Source organism: Muscardinus avellanarius (genome assembly GCF_963383645.1).
Source record: "Muscardinus avellanarius genome assembly, chromosome: 6".
NCBI classification, from domain to species: Eukaryota; Metazoa; Chordata; class Mammalia; order Rodentia; family Gliridae; genus Muscardinus; species Muscardinus avellanarius.
This window is the reverse complement of record NC_137791.1, coordinates 79811118-79824769: the sequence shown is the minus strand read 5'-3', so window position 1 is coordinate 79824769 and position 13652 is coordinate 79811118. Positions and strand designations below refer to the sequence as shown.

General features: G+C 39.3%; 1 protein-coding gene across 1 annotated transcript in view; it reads left to right on the top strand.

The window, feature by feature from the left end:
* The window catches only part of AFP (alpha fetoprotein), a gene marked incomplete at its 3' end in the record, with an annotated part of 20377 nt that extends 9823 nt beyond the window's left edge, over positions 1 to 10554 (top strand). Inside the window, exons 8-15 of the mRNA XM_080697222.1 lie at positions 398 to 574; positions 2828 to 3042; positions 4637 to 4769; positions 5484 to 5581; positions 6388 to 6526; positions 8167 to 8390; positions 9486 to 9618; positions 10510 to 10554. Coding sequence (XP_080553348.1) covers positions 398 to 574; positions 2828 to 3042; positions 4637 to 4769; positions 5484 to 5581; positions 6388 to 6526; positions 8167 to 8390; positions 9486 to 9618; positions 10510 to 10554 — 1164 coding nt within the window. The remainder of the gene's footprint in view (positions 1 to 397; positions 575 to 2827; positions 3043 to 4636; positions 4770 to 5483; positions 5582 to 6387; positions 6527 to 8166; positions 8391 to 9485; positions 9619 to 10509) is intronic.
* Positions 10555 to 13652: the final 3098 nt, after the last annotated feature.

The following is a 13652-nucleotide window of genomic DNA, read 5'->3' as shown; positions in this document are numbered from 1 at the left end:
CCTCCTCCTTCTCCTCCTTATGCTATTAAGGACTTGAACCAGGGGCATTCTACCTCTCATACATTCCAGTCCTATTTTATTTTTTAAATTTTGAAACAGGGTCTAAGTGTTTCATTTTCTTCCTTCTGGTCTCATTTTTAAAAAGAGGAGACTGTCTGGCTTAAGTGGATCACAAAAAAAGCAAACTTTCAGATCTCTTGATAGTAAAACTTAAGCCATTTTTTAAAAATCCTGGCTTTCAATTCAGGGATTCCCCCACTGTTGTGAGCCTAGGACCTTTCCATCCATTTCTTACTTCTGTAGACAATATGAGCTCTCCAGAGACCTCCACATAGGGTCTTGGAGGGGGACGTGCTTTACTTTCAACATATTTGTTTTTTCCATCCACTTATTTCAGGTCCATATTGAGGACCTCCTATTGGCTAGCCACAGTGAGGGACACTTGCCAGGAAAGAGTAGGATGTTGCCAGGGAATTCAGCATGTGATAAGAGAGATGACGGTGATCTCCTTGGAGCCAGGGGGCTCTCTTTTGCTCACTGTTACCTCTACAGGACAATGTCTGGCACATGGAAGGTATTCTATTATAGTTTGTTGAATGAACAAATGCAACAAAAATAACGCAAGGAACTGCTCCACGAAGTAAAAATCTCGCTATGTCCAAGAGAGGTGTGACAAAGGGCTCCAGGAGAACCAAGCAGAACATCCCCAATTCCCAGCAACAGATTCCGAGCGTCCACCATAAGCCTTGGTGATCAAAGCAGCGTGACTGCTTTGGACTAATGCTAGATTCCCAAAGATTCTGCCAAAGGCCTGTCAACCCTCAAATGATTCCCCCTCTGGTCCGCTGGGACACACCCTCCTGAGGAGGAGGCTTCAAATCATTTCTTTTCCATACTCAAATGATTTGAAAACCAGGGCTGGAACATAGATTCCAGAAGGCTGGCCAGGAAGATAAATGCTCATTGCAGCCGGCTCCCACCGCGACGTGGCTGAGGTAGTCTTGGGATTCAGCAAGCACCTGAGGTGCAGGGGAGGCCCCCCCGGGGAGCTCAGTGAGCACGGCAGGGTGGTGCGAGGGGCCAGGGAAGTAGGACTGGGGAGAGGCAGGCAGTTTACTGTGTCACCAACTCCTCTGGATGAGTTTGTATGAATATGAAGCACTTCAGCAAGAACTCTTCCTTTGAGGTCTGCTGTCTTGATCTTTAAATGACAACTTTGTTGATTTTCGTAATCACTTTTTATGCGGTACTGGGGATGGAACCCAGGGGTATTCTACCTCCAAGCTACACCCCCAGCCCTATTTTTATTGCTTATTTTGAAACAGGGTCTCACTAAGTTGTGTAGGGCCTCATTAAGTAGCTGAGGCTGGCTGCGAACCTCAGCCTCCCAAGTGCTGGGATTACAAGCGTACTCCACCACACCTGGCATTCATAGTCATTTTTAAAAACTAGTTTTTAAATGTTTGGAAGTCATAGCCATTTTTTAAGGTGAGAAAATCAATTTTAGTATGATACTTAAGTATAATTTTATTTGTTTATTTATTTATTTATTGGTATTGGGGATTGAGCAGAGGGCTATTCTATCTCTAAGCTATATTCCCAGCCTTTATTTATTTATTTATATATATTTATTTATTTACGTTTACTATTTTTAGTATGCTTTTATTGGTGAATTGTAATGACACATCTTAATGAAGTTCAGAGCGATAGGGACGTATATACACACAACACTTGGTTCCCTCCTGTAAGTAGGATTTTAAATGGGTTCTAAATGTTCCTGCTCAGAATGTACAGAATTTTCAACCCCAGGACAGGGAGGGGTTATATAAGAAGACTTTGGACCTGGCATGGTAGCACATGCCTATAATCACAGTACTTGTATAGGCTGAGACAGGAAACTTACAGGATCAAGACCAATCTTAGTGAGGCTCTATTTCAAAGTAAAATAAGTAATAAGTAAATAAATAAATGGACTGGGAGTATAGATCAGAATTAGAATACAATGGGTTTCAATCCCGAGTACGTCCTGCCCCCCAACAAGCCAGCGAGCAAACCAGCTCTGCATTTCTGACCCCTTTCATTATCTATAGGCTGCCCTCTGGAGGGCATAGTGGCTCACTGCAGATTGTTCTGATGGAGCAGGTTTGCTCTCCCATGCAATGAACCAGCTGCAAATATTGTCTAGAGGCAAATTTAAATATTAATAGAAAGATACCATTTGATTTGCATAGTACATTTTCCCTCTTGTCTTGAAGACTCCCTATGAAAATAAAATAGTAGAGATTATCTGACAACTATGGGAAGAAGAATTGAAAAATGAGTAATTGAACGAGACTGAGGAAAGACAGAAGAGAGGAGAAAGCACTTTTCAAAGTGCCTTTAAAATGGGAGACAAGAGCCGGGCGTGGTGGCGCATGCTTGTAATCCCCTCGCTTGGGAGGCGGAGACAGGAGGATCGCGCAGGTTTGAAGCCAGCTGCGTGTGCTCTGGCTTAAGAGACCCTGTTTCCAAATAAAAATATAAAATGGGTCTGGGAGTGTAGCTCGGAGGTAGAAGGGTTTCCAGGAACCCCAGTACCACCAAAAAAAAAAAAAAAAAAAAAAAAAAAAAAAAAAAAGGGAGACAAGGGGAAATGTACCCCTCCTTCTTCCTTTCTTTCTTCTTTCCCCGTCTTTTCCTTCTTATTTCCTTCCTTCCTTCCTTCCTTCCTTCCTTCCTTCCTTCCTTCCTTCCTTCCTTCCTTCCTCCTTTTCTAGAATTGGCTCCAACGTCTGTCTGCCTTAAAGAATAAACCTTTAGGACATACTCTTTGTTCTTCCCATTACAGGAAAAAATTATGTCCTACATATGCTCTCAACAAGATATTCTTTCAAGCAAAATAGCAGAGTGCTGCAAATTGCCCACACTTGAACTTGGTCATTGCATCATTCATGCAGAAAATGGTGCCACACCTGAAGGCCTGTCTCCAGATCTGCACAGGTTTTTAGGAGACAGAGATTTCAGCCAGTTTTCTTCAGAGGAAAAAACCCTCTTCCTGGCAAGGTAACACACTCTAAATATACGTTCACACAAGTAAATGTTATGATGTGGCCGACAGCTTTGAGTTGCTAAAATGGGAGTGATGGCTGTTCTTTGGGCTCATTATGTGAAGGTGTTTGGCAAAAAGTTCTCAACCAAAACAGAGTAATCAGATAACCAGAAACCAGGAAATGAGATCGCATAACAGCAGAGCGTTCATCATTGCTGTTACTAACCAGCTTGTTTATGAAGCTATATTTTATTTTATATCAATTTCTCTGGAATGAGAATCACCGTCATTCTTATGGTTAGCCATAAGAAGGCCATTATTGAACTTTCAATAAGATATGACTATTTTTGTAGTGCCCATCTATCTTTCACTATGCATGTTTTGAGAACTTTTTCAAAAAATAAAACTCCATAAGTAATTCTAGATAGTTATTTTAATGGAACAGTTTATTTGCTATTTATTGAATGCATGTTTTATTTTTTAAAGAAAATCAAAGCATACTTAGAGACATTTGCAGTATAGTCATTTGTTGAAATAGAATTGATAGGCCATTTTCTTATTTGATTTGCCTTTAAGAGAAACAAGTGGTCAAGTTACTGCATTTTCCTTTAGTGTATGCATCCATGGGCACTATTAAAGGAGGGATTTGTGAGGTTCTTAGGACATTATACTTAATTATAAGGTTCTTCTAAGTTTAAGAATCTGATTCTAATGCAATAATGCAAATAATGGCCCAATTTTCTTTTTAATTTTCCCAGAAGATATTATACTTTTGTTGCATTAAAATGAGACATTCACACATTGCTTGCACTGCTAAATGAAATTATGCAAACTAGAACAAAGAGCAGATTTAAGAGATACATCTTGACATCCATCGTATAGGTGGAAGAACTAAATACAACCAATCTCTATTACACAGGAATAAATTTGATAATTCAAGAATTATCTTTAAGTTTACACATTTAAATACATCTAAAGCTAATTGCTCAGTAGTAGCAGCACTGTGCAATAGACATTTCCTCAGCTGAGAAAGTTCTTTTCCAGTCCATTGCATGGCTCCCTTTACCCAGTTCTCTCTGGCTACAGCGACTGCCCAGAGAAGCTCTTTTTGACCACATACCAAATTAGTGGCCTCTTCACTTACAAGTGTCACCTCTTTTCCTCTCCTCCATCTTTCCTTATTTTTTCTTATTGATGTATTACTACCTGATATAGATGACCTACTTCTTGTTTGCTTGTCTCTGTCTCCATATAATATGTTTTTGAAAGAGCAAGTGTTTTTATCTTACATAGCACTGGCTCATCACTGTTTAAAGCAATGTTAGCATAAAGTAGGCATGATGAATGAATGTGAACTTCACAACTGAAAAGCTAAAGTGAGGCACAAAATAAGATAGGATAAATACCATTTTGCAGGAAAATTGGAAGGATTTTACTTTATACTTATAGTTTTGCTATTTATAGAGTTAAACATTGGTTTGACGTTCAGCTTTGTGTATCTAACTTTAAATTCTATATGCCCCCACTATACAGGAATGGTTAAGGAAGAAATGGCTTCATTTTGTCTCAGTTCTAATAGTTTGTGATATTTCCCCCCACAAATTTCAGTTTTATTCATGAATATTCAAGAAGACATCCTGAGCTTGCTGTCTCAGTAATTCTAAGAGTTGCTAAAGGATACCAGGAGCTATTGGAGAAGTGTTTCCAGTCTGAAAACCCCCAAAAATGCCAGGATAAAGGGGTAAGATGCCCTAGAATCTTAGGAAGAATCTGAAAAACTGGATTGACACCATCCATTAAAAATTTCCATGCATTGTAGTGCCTGTACTTTCAGCTATTCAGGAGGCTGAGGCAGGTGCATTGCACATTCACGGTCAGCCTGGGCAAGTTAGTGAGACCCTACCTCAAGATTAAAAAAACAATAAGGGCTGGGGAAGCAGTTCAATGGTAGTGTGCTTGCCTAGCTGCTGTGAGGCCTGGGTCCAATCTCTAGCACCTTAAGAATGCTGTTTGTTTGGAAGCATTTCATTATTAACTTGTAGTTAGCTAGTGATGAGCTAGCAATCAGATAGAGAGTTAATGACCAATAGCTGCTGGTGGCATACTTTATAAGTAAAAATGTTAACCCCAAATTCTTGGATACACAGAATAAAGAAAATGCTCATTTCTACATAGCTCCATAAAGGCAGGGTTTTGTGCAGAAAGAACTATAAACCTTTACCTAAAGATTGAGCTATGCCATTAAGTAAGTGTGTGCTTCACAAAGTTCCGAACTTAACCTCATCAAAGTCCACTTGCTTTAATTCTCAAAATTTACACTTTACCATCTTTAATATATTTGTTAAAACCCTCTAAGATTGGTTTTATAATGGAATAAAATATTGGTCAATTTCTTATATGTAATTATGTGTCCTGCAAAAAAGAAAAATGTATGTAATAATGCTTGTATTTGCAGGAAGAAGAATTACAGAAATACATTCAGGAAAGCCAAGCACTGGCAAAGCGAAGCTGTGGTTACTTCCAGAAATCAGGAGAATATTACTTACAAAATGCGTATGTCTTTGTAAACAGTATTAGCAGTGATTCAAATTTATCAGCAAGCCAGGGAAGTATAAACTTAAATCAATGAGCCAAGGTTATTCAAATTTCAGTCCTTATTTCAGGTGTAAGTCAGTATGATCTGATTACCTAGTTTCCCCAAGAGAAGATAGCCTTCCTCATTTCTTCCTTTCAGGGACAACAAGAATATCCTGTCAAGTCTAATCTGTGGAACTAGCTTCAGGTTCCTCAAACCTTGCAGAGTTTTGCAGTAAATGTATTTATTCAGCCACAGTCAGTCACAGTTAAAACGCCACAGGATCATAGTTGAAATCGATGAAGCACGGAGGTTGGGACCAGAAGTTAGTCTTCTGCCCAGAGTGTGATGTGCTAGTCCTGTAGTGACGTGCCGTTCCCACCACAGTAACAGGCTGGGATCCTGGGAGCGAAGGGAGTGATCATCAGAATAAACACATCTCAAAAGTTAGTCCAAGCCGGGCACAGTGGTGCATGCTTGTAATCCCAGCATTTGGCAGGCTGAGACAGGAGGATCTGGGTTCGCAGACAGCCTCAGCTACTCCTTAGGGAGGCCCTTTGCAACTCAGTGAGACCTTGTTTCAAAATAAAGATAAAAAAAATAGGGCTGGGGGTGTAGATCGAAGGTAGAATGCCCCTGGGTTTCATCCCCAGTACTGCAAAAAAAAAAAAAAAAAAAGTCCAAATAGCTTGATTTCTAACACCAGAAGGTCTTTGAGAAGGAGCAAGGAGTTAAAAAAAACTCACGCAGGATGTAGTGAAAAAAAAAAAATTGTTTCTTTCAGGTTCCTTGTTGCTTACACAAAGAAAGCTCCTCAGCTGACCTCGGCCGAGCTGAAGGCCTTCACCAGGAAGATGGCGGCCGCGGCAGCCAAGTGCTGCCAGCTCAGCGGGGACAAACTGTTGGCCTGTGGAGAGGGAGCGGTGAGTGTCTGTTTTCAGTCCCGTCTCACTTCTGCTGTTTGATGTGAAGTAGCCTCATACTTCCCATCTAGAAGAAACTGTAGAAGCCAATGTGGAGATGGCTCTATCCGCCTCGTTCAGCTAGTGACAATTGGAGGCAGGGCGAGAACTGGGCTCCGAATGATCGGGCGGTGGTTGGGTGCCATCCTTCTGCAGTGAGGTGGAGAGGCAGCTAGTGTTCAACACTGGCTGAGCAGGCTTCATGTACAGGAAAGATAGAATGCTAACATGCTATTCACCTCATGATTTCATTTGCTGTTGTTCACCAAAGGCTTACTTTAATGTTAAGAATCTTCACCTTTTATAAGTTGAAATTAGTCATTTTATTTTAGCTTTACTTAGATTTTTGCTTTTTATTGTAATGATATTGAGGATAATTTGTTCCCTTTGATGGGTGTAGGGCATAGAACAGGGTAAGTAAACCCCATGTTCCTGATTAGTAAAATGACTTTCCAGTTAGTGGTGCCAACAATCTTTACTTCCTAGTCACTCATGTCATGCATAGGATTATAGATTGAATTTTTCTTAATTTTCCCCTTAAAGTCACAATTGTGAACAAAATTGCACATGTGTTTTTTTCCCCCCTCTTTTCCTTTTTCTGATGACAGGGAATTACTCGTTAGCTAGTCTTCATGACTCAGAGTTTTTCATGGAGGTTAGAAATCAAAGGAGAGATTTCTGTGACTAAGCATCACTTTGACCTTGGGTTGAATACCTCACCCTGAAAATTGCAAGGACACAGGGTGGTATAATGAATCAGGACAGTTTTGGGCGCTGCCTTCTGGTATTACTACTCCACTCTCATCACCTACTAGTAGAGCCACACTAGAAAACATATCACTAAGGTTGAGCTTCTTCATCTGACATTTGAGAATCAAGATTATTCTGTCCTCATCGGGTGGCTGTCTTAAGTGGAATAACCTGAGTAACTCTTATTGCATTTACCTGATGTATGCATATACAGTATGCTAACATTTATTAAATATATTATCAGATATTCAAGAAATACTTGTGAAGTGTGGAAGGCAAGAGGATTCTACATTACAAAGCCTACATTATGAATGCATAGTGCTCCTATTTTTTAATAGATGTATGCATGCATGTATGTATGTATAAATGTATGTGTGTGTGGACGGATAGGTGTGAAAAGGCTGAGACTGTGTTATTTTTACCTTCAACTAGCAATTCTCTATTTTTACCTTCAACTAGCAAACCTCACAATTGTGTCTCAACTAGATAGACAAAGAAAACAAACCAACTATTGATTTTCATGGGTCAAGGCAGAGGATATTCCCCCCACCCTTTGGATGTATGGAACTGGAAGCACATTTCAGAGTGCTGATACAAGTCGCTAAAGCACTGTTCTCAACACCACATGCTTAATACCTGTCATTAAATGCTCCAATTTATCTCAAATGGTTAAACACTGGAAACTATAATACAGCAACACATGATCCCCTGGAGAGAGTAAATTTTTCTGTAATATAAACTCTATGTTGCTGGACATTAAAAATGATCACAAGAGTTTTCTGGAAACGTGAATGAGCTTTGTGGCTAACGCCCAGTTTCCTTGCTTTCTTCTTTCTTGCTCTCCTCACCAGGCTGACCTGATTATTGGAAAGTTATGTATAAGACATGAAGCAAACCCTGTGAACCCTGGGGTCGGCCAGTGCTGCAATTCCTCATATGCCAACAGGAGGCCCTGCTTCAGCAGCCTCGTGGTAGATGAGACTTATGTCCCTCCTTCATTCTCTGCCGACAGATTTGTCTTCCATAAAGATCTGTGCGAAGCTCAGGGCTCGGCACTGCAAGCAATGAAGCAAGAGTAAGACATTGTTATTTTCTTGTATGGAGAAGACCAACAACCTCAGGGAGTGGTTGAGACTTCTGTCTTGCACACCTAACATTTTGAACTCACTGGGAAAACATTATTATCCTTGAAGCACTAAGGTGTCTTTCAAATATTTCTGTCTCAGTGTTCTCATAGACTCTTTGGAAAGTAGGCCTGGAAAAATTCATTAGGGCAAACAGTTTTCTGCTTATGAAAATTGTCTTTAACTCTAATTGTGATGCATTTTGGTGAGAAAAACTGGGGAATCTGTTTGGGAGACTAAGGCCTCCCTTTGCAGTGAGACTGGGTACTTCCCTTCCAAACATGAGAGATATATAATTGAATCTTTTTGCACTCTGCTTTAAAGAGAATAATCATATTTGATTCAACCATGTGGTGTGGGTGTTAAGAAATGAAATGCACATTTCAGTCTATTGTGGAAGCCATTCTGTAATGGCAATGGTAATGCCAATCAATGGAACTCATGTTCTCTGAGCACCCACTCGTTTTGATGCTCACTTGCTTTGTAACGAGTCTTCCTTCACTGGGAAGCCTGCTCTTCCCCTTTTCTCCAACACGATCTGAGGCACATTTCAAGGAAGAATAAGAAGATGCCCCACCAGGCAAGTTTTCCCTATTGCCCCAGTTAGCATTAGTTGCAGCAGGAAACATTGCTGAGTAGAGACAACTAGCGCTGTCAGTGCTCCAGGAAAGGTGTAATCATGGTCGAGGGCAGTGTCTGGGAGTCTGGGCCTTTGAGTATGGATAAGACACGTTCGAAAATAAAATAGAAAAGGAAATTCTAGTCAAGGAAGAAAAATAATCTTTCACTACATAGAAGTATGGCAGGGCAGAGTATGAAATGGTGTTTCATCTGTAATCTACACAATTCCAAGCCAGTGGAAACTTGGCATTTTCCAGCCTCAGTCTTTCTGACAAAAGTGCTTTAGAGAAGCTGTGCATGCCAAGTCTGGTGATGAGTTGATGGAGTGATGGTTAAGGGCTCTGAAAATTTTCTACTAGAAAGGCTTTAGAAAATACCATCTTATAATGGACTTCCCTTGTATTTTGTTTTGTTTAAAATCACAGGCTTCTCATTAACCTTGTGAAGCAAAAGCTACAAATCACAGAGGAACAGCTTGAGGTTGTCACTGCAGATTTCTCTAGCCTTTTGGAGAAGTGCTGCCAAGCCCAGGAGAAGGAAGTCTGCTTTGCAGAAGAGGTACGTGCAACTCATTTTCATACTAAATACTAGTATGGAATTTTCTTTTGTGAAGAAGGAAAAAAATATAGCATACAAGTCTATAACTTTAACATCAGAAAGATTTATATTTCATTTAGAAATAGATGGAAAGGTTTTATGAGATTTTAAAAATAATGGTATTTTCTTGGTAAATATTATGGAGAATTCTAATTTTAAAATATATTAAGAGAGTTAGTAACTTTGATGTATTTCCTAGGAGAGAAAACCATTAGGTGAATATATAAAAACCGATGATAATTTAGAATGTTTCTGGCTAAAATTTATCGATTCATTCCATCAGATTAAATAATTTAATAGCAAATTAATTGTGCAAATAGAGTATTGGAAGAATATTTATAGAAAATGTTTTTGCACTCACAAAGGAGCATGCCTTTGTGTATCAATGGAAAAATAATTAGGATTTTTTTTTGTTTTTTCAGTACTGGGGATGGAACCCAGAGGCATTTGACCTCTGAGCTACACCCCCTGCCCTATTTTTTTATTCTTTATTTTGAAACTGGGTCTCACTAAGTTGCGGAGGGCCTCACTTAGTAGGTGATGCTGTCTGTAAACTGCGATCCTCCAGTCTCAGCCTCCCAAATGGTGGGATTACAAGTGTGCGCCACCACGCCCGGCTGTTATTAGGAATTATTTTAACCCAAATATTTAGGATTCTTAGCTGGATTTGTAGTTGGCTACACATTTTATTTGTTCTTTTTGGGTTCTATGCTTCTAGTTTGTTGGCTCAGAGCTGTACTTTTTAATTTTTAACTGGATACTCTACAAACCTGTGAATGCACTATGATTTTGGAGGACCAGCACAACCATCCATTTCTTTTTATGATTATTTTATTTGTTCTTAATTTTCAGAGTCCAAAGTTGATTTCAAAAACTCGTGCTGCTTTGGGAGTTTAAATTACTGCAGGTAACACAAAATCAGTTGAAGCTAATACTGATTTTCCACAAATATCAATGCATATTGAGATAGAGCCCAAGTACTATTTTATTTTTAAAAAATCTCAATTTTAAAAGTTTATTTTAAAACTAATGGAACATAATCATACTTAAAATGTTAAATTAGTGGCTCAACTAATGCAAAAATTTTTTAGGTTACTTAAAAGCCTTCAGAAAATGACTTCTGAAGGTTTCTTCTTTCTCTTGTACTGAAGATTTCTTTATGTATCTCATGTTTCCTTGATATAAGAGTCCATTACCTTCTGTTCCCATTAATTTAATTAGTATTTAAAATATATTTTGCTTTTTATTGCAGGGGGAAGAAAAATCAACAAAAGGAGTACATGATTTGGTGCAAACTCTCCTGTTTAATTACCGCTGACAATACTTTGAATTAGTGGAACGATAAAAACTTTTATATGAGATTCCCCTAACATAGAAATAAAGTATCTCCAAATGTTTCCTTTTTCCTTGTATGGTTATTCATGAAAACTTACAGAAATATCTAAATAGTTTTATATGCCACCATCTGAAGCAGATTCTGTAAAAAAAAAAAAAAAGCATTGAGTATTGGTTATTGTAGGATATTCAAGCCACTTAAGGAGGGTTTTACAACACTGAAGGTGGACTGCTGGAGACCTGAGGAAATGTTCCCACGTCAAGCGCTGTGTGGTACTGCCAGGGCACACTATGCCTTAAACAGTCACTCAAGTGTTCCAACAGATGGTTGGAAATGAGACAAGAAATGTTCATGCTTTTGTAAGATCCATGAAATTTTCACATGTATTTTTCCTCATTTTTGTTCAGTTCTCTATTCACAGATATTTAAAACCACATATTAGTTATGCCACTTGTGTTGAATTTAATTTATATTTTTGTCAGCATTGTTTAATTTCCCAAGTGTTCATTGAACATTTGTTGAGTGGCAGGCCCTGCCTTGGGTGTTAGTCACTGTTCCTCAGTTGCTTCAGTGAAGAAATAAGCCACTAAAAAGTAATGCTATGGGACTATGACCGTGATAGAGGCGAGAGCAAATTGCTTAGGGAATTGGAGGGAGGTTGAGACCAGTTCCACCTGGGGAAAGTGCCACATCATTGAAGGAGTCTTAGAAGGTGGGAAGGCATTTATCAATCAAGTAAATGAGAAGGCCATCTCATAAAGCAGAAATATGGCCAAAGGAACTGGCATGACAAAACGTGATGAATGGTTTTAGGAGAATCCAGGGTAGGTAGGAAGAGAATAGACACATCGAGTACCAGATAGGATACAGAACCTACGTAAGACTAAGGCATATTCTCACATACTTTTTCTAAAGGGGTGGACAACAGCTTTTGGTTAACAAGGAACCAACGTGATTCTAATCAGAGAAGCCATTAGTGGCTAACTCTTTGGAGTACAGTAGATGTAGGGGGCAGGGGATAGAGTAGAGAGGGGCAGGTCAGGAGCTAGTGATAATAAAAAGACCATCCACCAATAAGGAGGCTGTTTGTGGTAATAGCTGTGAATAAATCTCTAAAAATTGCTGGGCATGGTGGCACACATTTATAATCCCAGTATTTGGGAGGTTAACACAGGAAGAACACAGGTTTAAGTCCATCACACAGTAACTTAGCAAGGCCTTGTTTCAATATAAAAACTAAAATGGAGTTGGTGATGTGGCTCAGAGGTAGAGAACTTGTGAGTTCAATCCCCAGTAACACACACACACACACACACACACACCCCTAAAAACGGCTTTCATACTTTGGTCTGTGTCCCAAGAGAAAATAATTGCTCCAGAGCAATAAAATGAGCCTTCAGTTCTAACTCCACTGCTTTCTACTTTGATTTTTTTTCCAGTTCTATTGCAACATCTGTGAACTTTGTTGGGTTAGGGTATATATAATCTAGGAGTCACAAATTCAGAAATTACAGTAAAATAAAATTGAATTCAATATAAGGCATTAAACAAAGAAAATACTTTAAAAATCTCTTGTAGGGAAAGTTCAATAAAGATAAAACTATGAGGAAAATCTATGAGCCCAGCAACATCTTACTGAAATATACTGAGAAGATATAGAAAGCCCAATGATACTTCGTTGAACTACATAAAGAAAACATGATTGAAAATGCCAGGATAAATTGACACATGGCAATAAACTAGAGATTTTTCAAACATCTCTACTCCTTGGACAGTACAAGTTAGGCAAACAAAGACTGAGAGTATAAACTGTCAAGATTACCAGTGACTTCCACACAACAACCTCCAATAGTTAATTCCTTGTCTTGAGCTTACCTGATTTCTCTCTGTAAATCTGACACAATGGATCTCTCTCTGTTCTTGAAACAAGTTCTTTTGGCTTTCAGAATCTTCTCTCACCCCACTGGCCACTTCCTTATCCTGGCTTAGTCCTCAACTCTCTGGCTTCTACATGTCAGTGCCACCAACAATTCTTTCTGAATTTAAACTCACTGCCTAGGTGGTCTCATCTAGATTCAGAGGACGAAATAGATGTTGACAACATGTGTTCACATTCTCGGCTGGATTTCCTTCTCATCTCCAGGCTCTGTCTTGTGTTAGCTTTCTCCTTGCCATTTCTATGCAGATGATGTCCAGATGGCTCAAACTCGCACACTGCAAACCGAACTGCTGATCCACTTCTGCTCCCCAAACTGAGCCTCCCTCCTTCTTCTCTGTTTTTTTGTTTGCTCAATCCGGGAACCTTGGGGTCACTGACAAGGCCTTTCTTTCTTCCCAATCACTCCTTATCCAATCTGTGAGCAAAGCCGGTCAACTCTACCTTCCAGGTGTATAAAAAAGTTGAGTGCACAGCCAGACCTGAGGAATAAACTACAGTCCTCCTCCACTTGGATTATCATAATGTTTGTCTGACAGGTTCCCTTAGAAGTACCTCTCCTCCAGCTCTATACTCAACATAATAATTGAAGTGAAATGTTTTGTGTAAGCACATCATGTCTCTTTTGCCTAATGATTCTATATCTACATGATGATGTATTTCCCACCTTGTCTCTGGCTCCTCTGCTCAGGCACAGTGACCTTCTTGCTGTTTTTCAAGTTA